The sequence below is a fragment of the Leptodactylus fuscus genome, chromosome 11, assembly GCF_031893055.1.
Source record: "Leptodactylus fuscus isolate aLepFus1 chromosome 11, aLepFus1.hap2, whole genome shotgun sequence".
Lineage (NCBI taxonomy): Eukaryota > Metazoa > Chordata > Amphibia > Anura > Leptodactylidae > Leptodactylus > Leptodactylus fuscus.
Window position 1 is genome coordinate 5,889,691 of NC_134275.1, and position 14,186 is coordinate 5,903,876.

General features: G+C 42.5%; 1 protein-coding gene across 1 annotated transcript in view; it reads left to right on the plus strand.

Annotated features, from left to right (window-relative positions):
• The window catches only part of GPC4 (glypican 4), a 70,480-nt gene that overhangs the window by 32,355 nt on the left and 23,939 nt on the right, over positions 1-14,186 (plus strand). The window contains exon 2 of the mRNA XM_075260089.1: positions 7,279-7,437. Within this exon, the coding sequence (XP_075116190.1) occupies positions 7,279-7,437 (159 nt within the window). The remainder of the gene's footprint in view (positions 1-7,278; positions 7,438-14,186) is intronic.

Genomic DNA, 14,186 nt, shown 5'->3' on the forward strand with positions numbered 1-14,186 from the left:
AAAACACTGAACATGACGTGGAGGACAAAGGAGGCGGCGGTGCTTGGAGACACTTCTCTGGCAGCAGTGGGGACGCCCTCATCGCTGTTTGAGTGCTGGGGCCTGCCCCCGTAGCTGCGAGAGAACTCATTTGCATACCGGTAAAAAACGGTATTTCTGAGGAACGGCGCGGCGGAGACTACGTCTAAAGGTAAGAGACAAATAGACTTTCTAAAGACTATTCCGACGTCTTATCCACACAAAAAAAAAAAAAATTAATGGTAGAATCCCTTTAATGGTGGCCATTTAGGTTAGGCCCCCCTTTTATGGGCAAACGTTGTAAGATTTGTCTGAACTAAAACTCCTATTATACTTGGGGGTCTGGCGCGTCTCTGCTGTCTGACGTTTCTGATTGACGTTGGAGATGGCATGGGATTGGGCCTCGGTGGTCCCGGACAACAGACAGCAGCGCCAAAGAGAACAGGGGGCAGTGTCGGAGCCCAGGAACGGTAAGTACCACTGTTTTAATCACCTGCCCTAGGCCTCCAGTCATTCTATTCTGGGGTCTGTAACGCTTGAGAAATTTGGTTATTTGTACTCTAGTGAATTTTGGATTAAAACAAAAAATTTTTTAATGATGGTCCAGTTTCATATGGAAGTCTATTAAGCCATCAGTATATTTTTTGAAGTGTGAGAGTATCCCAGAGAACTCCACCTAATGCCCTAAGCCCACTCACCAATCTGGGTTGCTCGGTAGCAACTGTTCATCCTGCCCCTCTATCCCGGCCACACAGATGGTATAGGGACAAAAACGTGCCCTACTAGATGGATAAGTCTTCAAAAATTCTATGGATAGATTAAAAAAAATCAAGATAAAAAGTTAGCCAAGAATTCGTCTCTCAAGCCTTATAAAACCGATGCACTCACTTTCCTAATGTCAGCACTGGTGTTCTGCCAATGCACCAAGTCCTCTGAACTTCTGACCATCTACATATTTTTTTTTTTTTTTTTTTCCTTTTTATATTAAAAAATAACATTGCTCCAGATGTAATCATGCGGAGTGTGGTGGAATTTATAGACCAATAAGTTTGTGTAATGTGATGGATGGACGTGGACTGGAAAATGAAATCTACTCCCCTAACCATCACTATGTTCCTCTCCTAGTTCTACAGGAGATTGTATCCTTGGCCGGTAACAGGTGGAAGTCGGTGCGTTGTAAGATGTTTTTTGTAAGTTAATGTATATGTATCCTATGTATTCAGACGTCTCCTTCCTTACCTTCTCTCTTGGCTTGAGATATCCCAAGAGGAGTGCTATTAGTTGACCTCTTGCATTACTCTGTTGGAAAAATTTTTTTTTATTTTTTTTGAGCAATCATGGTCATCCTGCACCCCCTCATCTTGGGATATCTTGATCCACAATCTATAGACGGTGAATTGCTGGAGACTACACAAATTAAATATAGTAGGTGACTTGCTGACAGGTCCTGTCGAGGCATCGGCATCTCCGAGCGTGTAACTCTCCTACGTAGATATCCATTCAACTAAAAGTTGGTTGGTTTTAGAGATCTCATGTTGCTTGGACCTACCCAAAGCTGGTCTTGTCCTTAAATGATCTCTTGAAAAGAGTAGATCTCAACTAAACAAATCTCAAGAGGCCGATAAGCAATGTGCTTACGTACGGACTACTTGTGACTAATTTTACATTCTTTAAGGTTGATGTCTGCATGTGTTCCTGTTTCCCAACTTGGCGTAATCTACATAAATTGGCTTCTAAGGTCTATAGTGCCGTATATACTCAAGTATAAGCCGACCCGAATATAAGCCGAGGCCCCTAATATTACCACGAAAAACTGGGAACACTTATTGACCTCGAGTATAAGCCGAGGGGGGGGAAATGCAGCAGCAACTACTGGAAAATTTCAAAAATTAAAATGGTTGGTGTTTTTGGGTGCAGTAGTTACTGGATCCTTGGAAGGGGAGGGTTTGGTTGTCTGTCTGCCCCTTCCCTGAGCTTGAGGACTGAGTTTGTTTCCCCCCACTTGGAATTCAGCCTGGCTGACTATAGGGGATCTGCAGTGCTCCTATTAACCCCTTCCCGACAGAACAGGAGCACTGCAGATCCCCTATATTCAGTAGACCGGGCACTGTCAGACACAGGATTCCTAATGTGTTTGTGTTTCACAGTCATTTTCTACTTTTATATGTATTCTAGAGAAAGGAGGGATTTACAACTTTTATTTATTTAATTTTTTTACTATATTTTTTTAAAGTTTTTTTTCCGCTATTTTTGGGAGATTCTATACATTACTATTGTGGCTGGTTCTGCCAAATATTTTTTTTTTTTTTTTTTTGCTTGACTCGAGTATAAGCCGAGGGGGGCTTTTTCAGCACAAAAACTGTGCTGAAAAACTCGGCTTATACTCGAGTATATACGGTAGTTTGTCATCCCTTCCTGATCATTAACTCTATTCCCATAATTACGCCTATTGGTCTGACCCAGTTTTGTATGTTTTATGGCGCTGGTCATCGTTTTCGATTCCAAAGGGTCAAACTGGTTGGAATCATTGGGAGATATATCAGAAACGTGTGTTCTCCCTATAAGTAATTTGACCAGTGTACTGATCCAAGGGAAATTGCATATTCTGTGGGACCTTCTTCAGGACTCATGCATTGGGGACATTATGACTCCTCTCAATCTCCTAGCCTAATGGTCGAGTTGTACAAAATTAATATTGATAATGGGTATGAAAGCCTGAAACATGTTGCTTTTTTAACCCTATAAAAATTTTATTCCCTTACTGCTCCCCACTTGATCTCTCCAGCGCATGCGCCCACAACGTGAAGCCAGTGGATCAGGTTGGTGGACTTCTTTAGTCCCGACTAAACTTTTTTGTATATTAAAAGGGAAGAAACAATGAGCGAGTTATGTTATACCAAGTAGAAATCAATGAGTAATCTTTTTTTACGAAAAAAAATATTTTCTCATGTCCCTTTCCAGTTCGGAACCATTTCCCTGAAAGCTTTTCTTGTGTGATGAAGAGAAACCTAGCCTGTGGTAAGCGTGCAAATCACCTCTAATGGCCGCTCTTAATGCTGCCTTGGACCAGGGCTTTCTCTAAAGTGTTTGTATTGGCTCCCTATTAACGAAATATGGATGATCCAGCATTAGGCGAAGGGTGTTACTGGTAACGTCCAGCTGACATATCACTTTATTAAATACTCATTCAGCCAAGGTATACATCCCGTTTTTTTTTGTGCTTTTATTATTCTAGCCCTCTGAAAATAATCTGTCTGGCGGTTTTTAATGTATTCTTCTTCTTCGGCTTTCCCTTGGAAAAGGAGAATTTCTAAATCCTTCAGAACACATGGATGCTCAAGTTACCGGCCCAGGAGAGAACCTTTTCCCAAAGAGTCGGGTTTCTTTGAACAGTGTCATTTTGTATCAGACAATTAATATTGTAATTGCCCTGGGAGTTGATTGGACATATGAAGCTATTGCCTTAATAGAAAATGGTTTTGCTGGAGTTGAGGGAAGAAGCTTAACACCGTGCACTTGTGGTTGTTCTACTCGGGTGCACAGCTGTGAGATCAGGTTCAGAGTTATTCACTTGCCGAAGAGTCGGGTGTCGCGAGAACAAAGCCGAACAACTCTATGCTATTCACAAGGACAAATTGCACTTGTCGATGATACATTTAAAAAAAAAAAAAAAAATTGTGTAATTTTTTTTTATTTGATAGTCGGCCAGTAAAATACCAGGGTGACAGGACTGACTGATTTTTTTGCCAACTAAGACTTGTGCTCTATTAGATGGTATAAAATAATAGGTGTCTTTGCATTCTAGTTGGTAGATTTTATTGAATATTTAATATCGTATATACTCGAGTATAAGCCGAATTTTGCTGAAAAAGTCCCCCCTTGGTTTATACTCGAGTCAGCAGAAAAAAAAAAAAAAATATATATATATATATATATATATATATATATATATATATATATATATATATATTTATTTTTTGGTAGGGGTCTATAACTATATATATATATATATATATATATATATATATATATATATATATATCAATGTAAAAAAATCTCCCATAAAATAGTGCAAAAAAAAAAATAATTGAAAAATATTAAAAAAATTCTAAATCACTCCTTTCCCTAGAATACATACAAAACTAGAAAATTACTATGAAACACATACACATTAGGTATCCTGTGTCTGCCAGTGCCCGGTCTACTAAATATAGGGGATCTGCAGTGCTCCTGTTCCGTCAGGAAGGGGTTAATAGGAGCACTGCAGATCCCCTATATTCAGCCAGACTGAATTCCAATTGGGGGAAAAAAAAAACAGTCCTCAAGCTCAGGGAACGTTCAGACAGACAACCAAACACCCCCTCTCCTTTCCTATCAACTACTGCACCCAAAAACTCCGACCATTTTAATTTTTGAAAATTTCCAGTAGCTGCTGCATTTCCCCCCTCCCCGGCTTATACTCGAGTCAATAAGTTTTCCCCGTTTTTGTGGTAAAATTAGGGGCTTCTGCTTATATCTGGGTCAGCTTATACTCGAGTATATACGGTAAATTAAATAATTAAGGTACCGCTATGGGGTCTTGAGCACCCCCTCCTTATTCTATAGTAGGCTGTGTTCTTGGTATACTATTTTTCTAGTTGTTTTGTGCTGTATTGTTGCTCAGATTTTATATTGGGGTACAGTGTGATAGTATTTATAGATCTCAGAGTATTTTAAGTACTTACGTTTACCGCATTGTTACACATCCATGCTTAATAGTCGTCGTCCCAGGCAGTTCTCGTTCATTAACATTGGCACAGGCAACTGGATATTTCCGATGGTAAGCAAGAAGCGCGTCTGAAGTTTATAGCGATTTAATCTAATAATTGCGCAACCTATTATTGTTTTTGTTTTCGTCCATATCCTAGGAAGGATGTCTGTATTTTCTTCGTAATTACATTTAATTCATTACAGATTATCAAAGCAAATCTATCCTTTAATATTGCAGCCTTATGTGACCTCCTGGCTACTGGTTGTATAATGAGGCCGCTTGTACGCTTTTTACTTTGCATACATTTTTGTTTTTGTTTTTGTTTTTGATTATTTAGATATTTATTGTCCTAGGCCTGTTCCTCTGATTGTGCTAATAAACTCCAAAACCTGGTTCAACCAAATGTTGCTTCTAGTGTTGTCTGAATTGGGCTACATTCGCACCACATTTTTGGTGGATTTATGTCAGAGTACCATTCTTTCCAATAGAAAAGCTACAAAAATATTAAAGGGATCCTATCAATAAAAGTCAAATTTTTTTTTTGTCCCTAACACGTCAGAATAGTCTTAAGAAACTCTATTCTTTTCCTACCTTTAGATGTCTTCTCCAGGCCGCCGTTCAGTATATAATCTAGTTTTTGTCAGTATGCAAATGAGTTTTCTCATAGCCCTAGGGGCGGTCCCAATGCTGCGAGAGAACTCTCCACCTTCTTCAGGAATGGCCTCTCACTCTGTCTTCTTCCGGCGGTGGCTTCAAATTTCTAGGCCTAGGGCAAAGCCGACTATGCATGCCTGCCGGCCACAACAAAATGGCCGCTTACAATACTACGCAAGAGCCATTTTCTTGTGGCTGGCTGGCATGCACAATCGGCTTTGCCCGAGGCCAAGAAGTTTGAAGCCACCACCGGAAGAAGACAGAGTGAGAGGCCGTTCCTGAAGAAGATGGAGGCAGCGCTGGAGAGTTCTCTCGCAGCATTGGGGACGCCCCCAGTGCTACGAGAGAACTCATTTGCATACCGACGAAAACCGGATTCTATACCGAATGAAGGAGCGGAGAAGACATCTAAAGGTAGGAGAAAAATAGCCTTTCTTAAAGCTATTCCTACATGTTAGGGACAAAAAAAATACCTTTAATGATGGGATCCCTTTAAGGTTCGTTAAGATTATTATTAATATATATATATATATGTATATATATGTATTTTTTTTTTTTTGTATACTATGAATTGACACAGAATCACGCCTGTGTAAGCCTATGGTGGCAAATGTTTACCTACCTCTGTGGTTTGATTGGGGCTTAATAGTTCAAGGTAACCAGCCAAATGTTCAGCTTTTCATTATGGTTTTTATTACTTATTTGTAATAACATTGATTCCATGGAGTGGAACATACGGAGGGTTTACATAGTGTAAAGACAAGTACAAAGATCTAACTAGTACAGCCCAATAGAGGGCCCTACCCGCGGAGGCTTACAATCTACAATATGATAAAATAACATTTTCCCCAAATTTCCGATTTCCTTCCTCTAAACTCACGGTTACATTGTGCCGTTTAACGTAGAAATCTTATAAAATTGTATCAGTCTGATAAAACCTTGGGCCCCAGTGCCTTAGTTTTTGATAGTCAGGGTAAACTTTGTCTCTGTCGTCATGATATTGTTTCATCTTTGGGCTTAAAGTTTAATAAGGGGGTTGTCCCAAAGTGAACAAACCCCCTCAAAGATTAAAATGCGTTTCTTCAGTAGCGGTTACAAAGAGCGTACCCGTCTGACCGAGTCACTGTCTGTGCAGTGAATCTGCCAATTACCAACACAAATGATCCTTTGAGAGCCCTGAACAGCTGAGTGAGGATTTCTGAATTTGCCCCCAACCAAGAGATGTGACTGTAAAAATGCGCTTGCTGTCTTTTTATTGAATGAACCTTTGCCCTAACCCTAAATCTAGATCAGACTGAGTCGCTTTAGCAGTTATCTCCTAGACTATATAATAGAGCCTTGTTTCCTCTCCAGCATACAGCCGTATTGTTGGAGTGCATGGGGTTGATAGACTTATGATTATTTTGTGACTAATCCAGTCATAAAGCAAAATATCCATTCCTGGAGGAGGGTGAATCAGACCATACATCTGTAATAGAAAGAAAGCGGGTCGTCAGCACGTATGATACCGGTCAGCTGATCACACATATGGGAATGTAGCCTCATGGGTGCAGCTGCCAAAGGAAAATGCAATATCTTCCTTACTCTCCTTCCATGGTCCATTGGTCTACGTGTTCCTAATTGAAACAGGGCTGTAAGAAATCTCTGATGCCGCCTTATTCCCGAATACCCGGATTGGTCATGTTAAAATCCTACTTGCCCGATCCTTTAGGTGGTCCAGCTGTGATGTGCTGCATGACGCTTCTCCTGATCAAAAGCAATTGCGTCCCCGAAAAGCCCTTCTATTTTATTAAACCTGTACATTCATTCTGTCCACCATCGGGGTCTCATGTTTTTTACAATTTTTTTATTTCCAGGTGACCATCTGAAGGTCTGCTCACAAGGACACACATGTTGCTCTCAAGCCATGGAAGAGAAATACAGCCTGCAAAGTAAACACGATTTCAAGGCTGCGGTCACAGAGCCGTGCAGCACGTTGCAGAATATATTCTCTTCCAGATACAACAAATTTGATGGTAAGTAAATTATTAAACTTTGTTCTCGATACGACTCAATATGGCTGACCCTGTGATTGATTCTGTAAACCCAAGGTGGCCACATACGTGATCACGATCTATTGGCCCGTAGTTCGCTAGGACTGGCTGTTCAATGTCTCTTGAATAGAGTTGAGCAATCGTGTTCGGAAAAGATCGGATTCCGATCGGCGATCGGAATTCCGAACACAATCTTTTTAGGTGGGATCGAGATTGGTACTATTTCCCACAATGCTTTGCTTAGCCTTCACACTGAGTATACGCTCTTCTCATTCTGAGTGGAGTGTATACTCAGTGTGACGGCTCCGCTGCGGTTCCATAGGAATGAATGGAAGCAGCCAGCACACAGCCTTAATCCCCTGCACGCCGTCTGCCTCCATTCATTCTAATGAGAGACTAAACTAACATCTCTAGTAGCTACTTACCTGCAGAGATGGCTGCTCCGGTGCCCGGTGTTCTCCTTCTTCTTCGCCTCGCTGCCGCTCCACGCTGTTCTTCTCGCCTCGCTGCTGCTTCCTCCCAGGTTAGTGTTTAAAGAGCTAGGAAGGAGGGGCTTGTGGCTTAGGAGAGTGTGGGCGGGTACAGGGTGGGGAGATGTGACGTTTCCTCTCCCAGCACCCGCCCACACTCTCCTAATCTGAGAGGCAGGGGGCAGCGAGGCAAGAAGAGCAGTGTGGAGCGGCAGCGAGGCGAAGAAGAACACCGGGCACCGGACCATCCATCTCTGCAGGTAAGTGGACACCAGGGGGGACTAAGTAGCCAGAGGATTAAAAAAATCCTCTGGCTACTTAGTTATTCACTACACAGCGTGGATTCTAACAATTAAAGCGTTCACTTGTTAGATTCCATGCTGTATAGTGAATAGGATTGCTTTTAAAATCCGATCTCCGATTAATAAAAAAAAATCCCATTGACTTGCATTGGGATCGAGATCAGGTTCGAATGACAAATGATCAGAAATCGGATTTTAAAATCGATCCTGAAAAGTCAAGATCGGCTCAACCCTAGTCTTGAATTATAGAAATTTAGGATCATTAGGGAGATACCATTATGACCGGTGTGGTGTGACATTGAGAGTTATTTTTGATCTGTGGAGTCAGAGTTGGGGTCAGTTTTGACCAATAGGATTAATGCTGAACTTATAGCTTAAAGGGTATATAAAGATCGCCATATTCCAGTAAGAACATCGTGTGGTAGGTTATAAACTTTAGTTATATACCTTACACCAAGGTTCTCCCATATCGTAGCCTCCAGCATGCCATGACGGCCCAGAACATTAGATGATATAAGCTGGCGCTAGAGGAGTCTCCAAGCAGCTTATGGCCTCTCCGCATTGAGGAACGTGCGTGGTCAGCTGAGCTAAGTGTGCCAGTCAATTGGTTTTTTGGGAGGCCTTTGACCTGTGCAGCAATCTAAAGTGTGTGATCCCATTAAAGGGTCATTATCTTTTTAACAAATTTTGCTTAAATCAATAGTACAGTCGACTCTAAGAAATATTGTAATATACCTTAGAAGAGAACATTGCTGCTTTTTCCACTTATTCGGCTTCTATCGTCCTTCTCTATTCCCTCCTAAACTGACACTCACTCTGAAATCTCTGCTGAACCTTTCTTGATAGTGTAAGACCAGGCTGCAGCTCACCGAGGAGTCATATTACAAGTTTACATAGGAGTCTAAGGCCGGCTTCACATGGGTTTTTTTGGTTCCGAACCTGAGGCGGACCAGAAAACAGGTAGCCGCGACTGAATGCCGGTGCACTGCATCGGCATCCTATCGCGCACTCCGCTCCTGATTAGGCCCAATGAATGGGCCTAGTCGAGAGTGTCTTCAGGCCGAATCACAAAGCGAATTGACCTGAAGAATGAGCATAACTGACTGGCTCCCATTGATTTCAATGGTAGCCGTCTTTTTGGTCAGGATTTTGAGGCGGATACGGCCTCAAAATCCTGATCAAAAAACCCTGTGTGAACTTACCCTAAGGAGAAGGGATATTTAAGGAGTGAGCAGGACTTGAGTAAGAAGAGAGATACAGGCCTGACTTGCCAGATTTACCTACAGACAGTTACAAGTGCCTTGGTTCTTCCCTGGAATTGCAACAAAATGACAGCTCTTAGTACATCAATAATATATCAAATTAGGCTCCACCTCCGGTGCACTTACAGGCTGATTTGCATATCTATAGAAATAATTGTATTAAAGGCCCCTACATGGCATTATTGTTATTTAGAGGCCATTTGGGTCTGACTTATCCTATTAATATTATAAATGTGGAAGTTTGTGTGTTTGGATGTTTGTTACTCAATCACACCCGAACGGCTGAACGGATTTCTTACAAATTTCACACACACCTACATATTGGCCAGAAAGGGGTAATAGGCTACTTTAAATGTGTATCACTCACCCCAAAACGCCACCATGACCCTCAAAAGTTCTCTCCTTCTCTCGTGGGCGGGATTGGGAGATGTAGGTCATCACTTTAATCTCTAAATGGGGGCCGGGGGAGCGGGTGGTGTGTAAGGGCAGGGCTGGGGTAGCGGGAAAGGGGGAGGGCCGAGGCGCAGCAGCAAGGCCGTGGCCTCTCGACCCACCATCCTGTAGGAGGGGCCCGTGGCGGCCGCAAGGAAAGGGACGTGGGGGCCACGGGTCGCGCTGCAGGTGGTTCACGTCAGGGGGGCTGCGGACGAAGTTGCGGGTACAGCTAGTTACAAATAATTCGTTATCTGTGCGGATCCACTAGCGCAAACGTTGCCCTTCATACCCCGGGTTTCCTTAATGGGCATATGAAGGTGGATATTTGGCTTTTCCAGTTTCTAATACTTGGTTAACAGACCCCACATAGAGCCCCCACCCCCTAATAATATACACTATGATGTTTTCCCAGGAATTTTCTCGTGTTCTGTGACTGATTTCTCCCCACCCCCGTCCAGTTCAGGAAATTTAATAAAACTTCAGTTGGAACGTATTTTTAATACGACATATTTCGTTGGCATTTTTGGAATATCTTCAGAAGACTTTTGACAGAACAGAAATTCATGGTTTTAATAGAAAATCTTCCCTAATTATTGAAACCTTGAAGATTTGGGCGCCCTCCGCGTCAGCGGTTCGCTCCCTACATCTGTGCATTAGTCGTGTACATTTTGTCTTTTATGACTTTTTAGCGTTTTTTTAAACTGTTTCTGGTCCTCGTGTTTTGGAGTGTCCTGTTCTGCCAGAGATCTGAGGTTTTGTAGCCCCCAGCGTTCTTTATAGGATGGAGTTTTGTTTTTTTTTCCGAGACGTCTGGCGTTGCAGTTGAGCTTTCATGTGAGGCCTGCTGACCTTTGCCCCGGCTGCCACCAAACCTTAAGTGCTCTTAATTGCTATTTAACCAAATCAATTTCGGCTTCCAACCAGAGAATGGATTCCTTGTAGAATGGGCTTGTCCGAATCATAAACCTCCAAAATGTGAACGGGTCAGGAGAATATAATGGACATCTGTATAGATGGCGGAGGGTGGAGGTGACCTTGGCAGCTGGTGGCAGTTACTTATAGCGGTATTGTTGCATGTGGAGGGGGTTGTATGTACATATTGAGAGTACATTAGGATTCCAGCCAGGAGTAAATTGGGTTACCTCTCCCTTCTGTGACAATATTTAGACAGCTATATACAGTTCTTCAGTGCAAACTCAATTTGGCGGCTTTTTTTATTATTCTATGCGCGTCTTTTACCTTTATACTCCATGAACCTGTTTTATAATCTGCTTATCTTGCATTGTACGTGCAGCCAGTTTCTCCTCTTCCTCTGCAGTTTGCAATATGGAACTTGAAGCATATTATACACGTGCAAGATATGGTTTTCCCTGCCTTTATGTTACCAGCATATACATGTGTCGCAGGCTGTATAACTGCAATAAGAACCTAACCCCCCCACCCCCACCCTGGTGTCTTGTTACCGTCTTCCCCTCAGATTTCCCTTTAATCAGCCCTGTTCAAGCTGCTAGTTGATGTTTTATTGTGTAGCGCCAGCTGCGGGGTGGAGTGAACTTCATACACCTTGTCTCTAGGGAAATCCAGGGCAGCCCATGCACACACATATACAATCCCAAGGATCTAAATATGGCTGTCTGCTCTGGCATGAAATAACGGGCCACACCTTGTAGGTACTTGTTTTGGGAGCGAGTACACGTGTGCACCTCGTAAGGGGCCAAGATTCGTCATCGCTCCTGTCATTTCATCAACTTTTACATAGGCTGAAGTTAATAAAATAAAAAATGGAATATTGCCTATATATTAGCATTTATATAGCGAGGTAGGAGTCTGCAGAGCTCCCGAGGGGTAACATAAATCTCGCAGCTGAGCGGAGAACCTAATTTCTGAGCCTGAGCTGCATATATACAGGATATGATATAATATACAGCCAGGCTATATTTGACGGACACATGAAGGGTTGCATGCTATAGGTTGGGTCTCGGCATGTCCTGGACTTTGGTGATGAGGTCACTACTCCGCCTTCAATGAACTACTGTGCAAATGTCGAGAGCACCGCAGATAACTCATCTCGATGGACGTATAGAAATGTTTTTGGCTTTTTCCATCGTAGTCATGGGCAGAGTTAGGACCAGACTATTTGGGGCATTAAGCCACTGTTCCATAAGGACCAGTGGTTAGGTTAGTGTCCCATATAGACCTTAAAGGCTCCTCCAATCTGTATCTGATAGTCTCGTAACCGTCAGACACTTCTTGCAGTTTCTCCACTTATCCATAGAAAAACCAAAAGGATAAGGCGTTAACATTCGAGTCCCCCAATTCGCTTTTACAGCCGCCCTTGTCCAGTTGAGGCAACACTGTAACCTATCAAATTTTTTCCAATGTGCCTCTTAAAGGGATCCCATCACGTAAGACTGTACTTTGTGTGGGCAGCAGTGTTTCTAGACATGGGGTAGCCTGTCAGCCCCGGAGTAAGACCACCCATTGTCTTCTAAAGTCAACAAGGTAATGTCATATTGAGTTTTTGTTTCCTTTCAAACTTTATGAACCTGTACAGGTCCTCCATGCTGTCTGCAGGTAATGAACACCACGTTCAACCTGACTGGTTCCCTTTAAGGTCCGCCATGTCAGATTTTGTAGATTTGCTGAATCAACTGCCCGGTAAAACCAGTAAAAAGGAATCTACTGTCTGTATGTACGTCCTATTCCTTCTCAAGATTCACAGTAGAAGATCAGTAAGGTGTCCATGGTGTTGTAGGCCTCGGAGGCCAGGTGTAGGCCTAGGACCATGTATAGAGGACATCACTTTGGTTTGATCAGTTTTGTTTTTTCCGAAGATTTGGTTTCTGAATTTGATTGTACATATTTGGTGTTACCCACATATACAATACAAGGAAGCAGGTCTGGAGGCCGGTTGTTGGCCGACATACTCTTGGCTCCATCTCTTCTATTCATTTCTCAAGATATCGACACTAGAGATGAGCGAGTAGTATTCGATTGAGTAGGTATTCGATCAAATACTACGGTATTCGAAATACTCGTACTCGATCGAGTACCACTCGCTATTCGAATGGAAAAGTTTGATGCAGAACCAGCATGGATTGGCCGAATGCTATACGGTCGGCCAATCAACGCTGGTTCTTCTCCTACCTTTAGAAGTCTTCTCCGTGCAGCTTCCCTGCGGCGTCTTCCGGCTCTGAATTCACTCTGCCAGGCAGTGTAGTGCGGACATGGGCAGTCGGCTCTGCCCAGGCCCGATGCCTGGCCGAGTGAATTCAGAGCCGGAAGACGTCGCGGGGACGCTGCACAGAGAAGACTTCTTGGAGGATCCAGCCCGACCCTCACTCGTGGACTTGGTAAGTATAATTTGATCGAATGTTGCCTACCCCTGAAACGAGCATTTTCCCCCCATAGACTATAATAGGGTTCGATATTCGATTCGAGTAGTCGAACATTGAGGGGCTACTCGAATCGGATTTCGAACCTCGAACATTTTAGTGTTCGCTCATCTCTAATCGACACAGATCACACAAAACAAGTTTTTAGTTGGAATCCTTAAAAAACTTCACTGTATCTCAATGGTGCTGCTACATTTTATGGCGCCCCCTGGTGTTCATGACTCCCTTATAACATGCACCGACTGAGCGCACATCTTTAATTTAATATGTGGAGCGAAAAAATACCCCTAACAGACCCTTATCTCCAATGTGAACATGCTCAACCCTTCTTGTATCTTCTAGCTTGTGCCGTATCGGTTGTGCAGATACAAAGTTAGAGAAATACGGTAGACTTTAGGAACCAGATAGACCATCCCATGGAAAAATTTGGCAGTAGAACTTAGAAGGAATATGTTGCCGTTATACTGAAAAATGTAACTCTGAGCAGCGGAGAAACTTGGACCCCACAATCCTGTTCAGAAAATAGAATAAAATAGTAAGAAATTGAAATTTATGTATTTCAATATCTGGTTTTAAAATTAAATTTTAAAGGAAAGCAGTAACCTTTTTTTTCAGCTATATCGGACCAACAACTTTCTGAGATGATTCGTATTTGCCCCATTTTTTATAAGCCTTCTATCCTCCAAAACTATATTGACTATAATAGCAAAGAAACATCAGAATTTTCTTAGCTTGCTGTTCAGACAATAACGTATTGTAGCATTGTGAGGCAGGAAAAGTTTTGTTTATGTCCCGAGAGTGCGGCGAGGTAAGATTTGTCATCCTCCAGCTCTTTGTGTGACAGTCATACACTGGACTTGTGTTGAT